The sequence below is a fragment of the Portunus trituberculatus genome, chromosome 13, assembly GCF_017591435.1.
Source record: "Portunus trituberculatus isolate SZX2019 chromosome 13, ASM1759143v1, whole genome shotgun sequence".
NCBI classification, from domain to species: Eukaryota; Metazoa; Arthropoda; class Malacostraca; order Decapoda; family Portunidae; genus Portunus; species Portunus trituberculatus.
In genome coordinates, this window is record NC_059267.1 from 4204281 (window position 1) to 4209280 (window position 5000).

Below are 5000 nucleotides of genomic sequence, written 5' to 3' on the forward strand. Positions count from 1 at the left end.
ATTTTATCGTATCACTAAATGTCTCATTTCTGTAAACGCTAATTACTTGATTAACACTCGACTCGAACTTTGGAAAGAAAATACGAGAAATGAGTTAAAATCCTGAATGCCTGTGACGCATTCAGGACACTTTCAACACGTACACAGATCCTGTCGTATCCTGAGTCTGAAGTACACTAGAGAGAGGTGGTGTCAGAAGCGCCTTATATACCCCCCATGTGCTTCTCTCAGAAGGTGAGAGGCCGCAGTTGACTCATTAGTCTGGCAGGTAGACGGGAGGGATGGGAGGGTGGTGTAATGCATCCAAATATTATCCAAGCTTCTCCCGTATGCCTCATAAATCATGACCAAGGTGCTGAATGTTGCTTAGCGTGCAACCGTGAAATTGACTGTTAAGAATATGAATTTAAGTTTCTAGAGGTTAATCTTTTTCTTATTTGATCGTAAATTACTGTATATGAAAAATTCCTAAAGCGATCTTTTTTTTTTTTTCCGGATCTTGAAAGGTTATCCCAAATTATCTTCGTAAAGAAACAAAAATAAAGTATTTCGTTAACTTTAAGTTTGCTCACACGTCTAAGCCTTAAATTATTAAATATAAGCACGAATGTAAATATTTTTTATACAATATTGGATGAAATTGAAAATTTGTATTAAATAAATAGATAAGATTGCTAAAGAAATCTCATGTTTTTGTTAGAGAGAGAGAGAGAGAGAGAGAGAGAGAGAGAGAGAGAGAGAGAGAGAGAGAGAGAGATGAGGATTGAGGGGGAGGAAGCTAGTAATAGAGTGAGGAAGGAAGAGGGTCAGCTGCTTATGGTGTTGCTTTAAGTTCTTTATAGGGCCTAAAATGGTTTTCGTAACTGAACATTAGTAGTAATACAAGGAGAAATAGGAAGGTCAGGTAGAGCGGTAAGTAGGTGAAAGACAAGTAGGATGTGAATATGCTTAAAGGTAGAGATCGACCGATTATCGGCCGGACCGATTATCGGCGCCGATATTAAGCATTTTGACGCACATCGGCAACGGCCTTTTTTTTTTTTTTTTTTTTTTTTTTTTTTTTTTTTATTCGACGGCCGATAAGAGATCAATTTAAAATTTGATTATTTTGGGTCTGATGAAGCCGCGCCTCTCTGTCTACTATCACTACTCTGTCTCCAGCATTGTCCCACCCACAGCATCATCTGATTGGTTACAAGCAGAGCCACGGTAACAGCCAATCACCAGTGAAAGCTGTGCATGCACAGTGCTTACACACACGGTGGAGAACAAGGAACATAGGAGGAGGAAGTTGTGGTGTGGGTTAAAGTCATGGGCAGATCTAAGGGGTGGTTACTTGGGCTCAAGCCCCGAATGTTTTTCCAAGAGCCCCGGATCTGGTCTGGGATCTGAGCAAAAGAGTAGTCTGAGTGTAATGTGCACTGTCTGTCAGATAGATTCGTCACCCTCCCTGGGGTGGGTGACGCGGGCCTTTGCTACCTTATATAATGTGCACTGCACATTATACTGAATTCTGAAGTCTTCTCCGTGTCTTTTGTCCACTTTGAATTGGTGGTAAGTTGAAGTAAAAAAAATTGTAGTTTCGCTGTGCGTGGCAGCGGAAAAAAAAAAAAAAAAATCAGTGTCTGCACCCTCGGGGCTAAGCCCCGGATCGCCTCGAATCCTAGATCCGCCCCCTGGTTAAAGTTTGGAGGACAGCGGCGGTGCTGCCAACTGTTTGTAGCGAGCAATTTCATAGAAACATTTTCGGAAGTAACTTATGAAGATTTCTCCCATGCATCCCCCCCAAACCTATTCTTTCCCTCTATTCTCTTGTGTTAATAAACTTATAAGGCAAGTAATATATATATATATATATATATATATATATATATATATATATATATATATATATATATATATATATATATATATATATATATATATATATACTGCAAATGAATATCGGCTCCAAATATCGGTTATCGGCCTCCTTGACTACTAATAATCGGTATCGGTATCGGCTCTGAAAAAAAAAAAAAAACATATCGTCGATCTCTTCTTAAAGGTATGAAGCGAAAAATATACGGTTTTGTTTCGTTAGGTGTTTCAATTTAATTTTTTTTTATGTAAGGGGAAAGCTGCCCAAGGGCAACATAAAAAAAAAAAGGGCTCACTCAGTTGTCAGTCTACTTACAGGTCCGAGAGAGTTAGCCCCCCCCCCAAAAAAAAAAAAGGATAAATATCTTGAAACATCTCTCAAATGAAGTCAAGTCGTAGGAAGATGGAAATACAGAAGCAGGTAAGGAGTTCCAGAGTGTAATAGAGAAAGGTATGAATAATTGAGAGCACTGGCTAACTCTTGCATTAGAGAGTTGGAAAGAGTAGGGGTGTGAGGAAGAAGAAAGCCTTTTGCAGAGAAACCGCAGGAAGAAGAGAGGCATGCAGTTAGCAAGATCAGAAGAGCAGTTTTCATGAAAATAGCGGTAGAAGATTGCATGAGATGCAACACTCCGGCGGTGAGAAAGAGGCTGAAGACATACTACAATAATATCTAACTTAAATTCTAGATATTTTTTCAAGGTGAAAATGCATATGAGGATGAGGATGGGTAAACATTTATGAGACAATTGCATTTGTTCTTGGTCCATTAGAGCCACCTTAGGCGTAATGTTCTCATATAGCGTTATTGTTTTGTTTGGCTGCAGCCTTGGCATGGCTTGTCCATGTCTACTTTAGGGCAGAGGAGTAGGTTCATTTGGAGCATCGCTGCACGTCAGTCTTGGACCTCACTGTGTTATTTTGTTTATATTTAGTGCTTGCAATAATTGGACGCTTAAAATAGAAATGTTTGCTTATTTGATAAAAGGTACGTCGTATGGATTGCGATAAATACCAGAATTATACTCTCTCTCTCTCTCTCTCTCTCTCTCTCTCTCTCTCTCTCTCTCTCTCTCTCTCTCTCTCTCTCTCTCTCTCTCTCTCTCTCTCTCTCTCTCTCTCTCTCTCTCTCTCTCTCTCTCTCTCACTCACACACACACACACACACACACACACACACACACACACACACACACACACACACACACACACACACACACACACACACACACACACACACACACACACACACATATTATTTACATACACAATGAACTAAATTAGTGGACAAATAGTGTCATAATGGGTTAAAACCTTAGAAACTTTGGTATTCTATTGGTATTTATTGTATTGCCTTGGCTTTCATCCTCTATTTGAATATCAGTATATTTTTGTAAGGAATTGAAGTTATTCTCAAGCATTTTTTGCATAATAAGGAGATTGATTTTTCCTCCTTCCTCCGAAAGTTAACTTTATTATCACCTTAGAGAAAATAATCCCCGTTAGAATTCGTAAAGAAATTCATTACAATTGTGGAATTACAGATTCCTATACTATCAACCAAGGATGATAATACAGCTTACTGTTACTCTGATTTTTAGAAACACTTGCGGTGAACAATGCCAGGGCCAGATTCATCATATTCGTCTTTCGTGATCCACATAGCTTGGAAGGTGGACAGGGAAGCTAGGATAGAACCTCCGATCCATACGGAGTACTTGCGCTCAGGAGGAGCAATGATCTTGATCTTGATGGTGGGAGGAGCAAGAGCAGTGATTTCCTTCTGCATGCGGTCAGCAATACCAGGGTACATGGTGGTGCCGCCAGACAGCACGTTGTTGGCGAACAGGTCCTTCCTGATATCAATGTCGCACCTCATGATGGAGTTGTAGACGGTCTCGTGGATGCCGACAGATTCCATACCCAGGAAGGAAGGCTGGAAGAGGGACTCGGGGCAGCGGAAGCGCTCGTTGCCGATGGTGATGACCTGACCGTCGGGAAGCTCGTAGGACTTCTCGAGGGAAGATGAGGCAGCGGCTAAATTCATTTCATTTTCGAAGTCAAGGGCGACATAGCAAAGCTTCTCCTTGATGTCACGAACGATTTCTCGCTCAGCCGTGGTGGTGAAGGAGTAGCCACGCTCAGTCATGATCTTCATGAGATAAGCTGTCAGGTCACGGCCAGCCAGGTCGAGACGCAGGATGGCGTGGGGAAGGCAGTAACCTTCATAGATGGGGACGGTGTGGGTGACACCATCACCAGTATCGAGCACGATACCAGTGGTACGGCCAGAGGCGTACAGGGACAGGACAGCCTGGATGGCGACGTACATGGCAGGGGTGTTGAAGGTCTCGAACATGATCTGGGTCATCTTCTCACGATTGGCCTTGGGGTTGAGGGGAGCCTCAGTGAGCAGGACGGGGGACTCCTCAGGGGCAACGCGGAGCTCGTTGTAGAAGGAGTGGTGCCAGATCTTCTCCATGTCGTCCCAGTTGGTGATGATGCCGTGCTCGATGGGATACTTCAGAGTCAGGATACCTCGCTTGCTCTGGGCCTCGTCGCCGACGTAGGCATCCTTCTGACCCATGCCGACCATCACACCCTGGTGACGAGGGCGGCCGACGATGGAGGGGAACACAGCTCGGGGAGCGTCGTCGCCGGCGAAGCCAGCCTTGACCATCCCGGAGCCATTGTCGACCACAAGGGCAGTTGTTTCGTCGTCACACATGGCGGTTCGGCTGAAGTATAGATTAACTGGTTAAGCATTTGGTTTTGATATTTTTGGTTATATTCTATTTAGTTAGGCTGGAAATCACACGAGTATTTATGCAAAATTTGCCCCTTATTTTGAATTTTTTGTATGTGTGTGTGTCTGTGATGACCAAATGGTACGAATGTTTCTTTAGATTGCAGTTTGTCAGGGTATTATTTTTATATCGAAAACCATTGTATTGTTCATCTTATTACTGTAACTAGTTTGATTTATTGGAGAAAAATTGAAGATGAATGAAGATTATTTGTTTTAGTTCAGTTTATAAAAACAAGTTTTGCCTAATTTGTAAGTACTTTATTAATTTTATTTCGACAGAACTACTTTGAATTCAATATATTTCATGTACATTAATATGAATGATGATATC

General features: G+C 42.0%; 1 protein-coding gene across 1 annotated transcript in view; it reads right to left on the reverse strand.

Annotated features, from left to right (window-relative positions):
• Positions 1-3188: 3188 nt before the first annotated feature.
• Positions 3189-5000, reverse strand: part of LOC123503014 (actin-3, muscle-specific-like) — a 2515-nt gene continuing 703 nt past the window's right edge. Inside the window, exon 2 of the mRNA XM_045252373.1 lies at positions 3189-4598. Within this exon, the coding sequence (XP_045108308.1) occupies positions 3458-4598 (1141 nt within the window). The 3' untranslated portion in view covers positions 3189-3457. The remainder of the gene's footprint in view (positions 4599-5000) is intronic.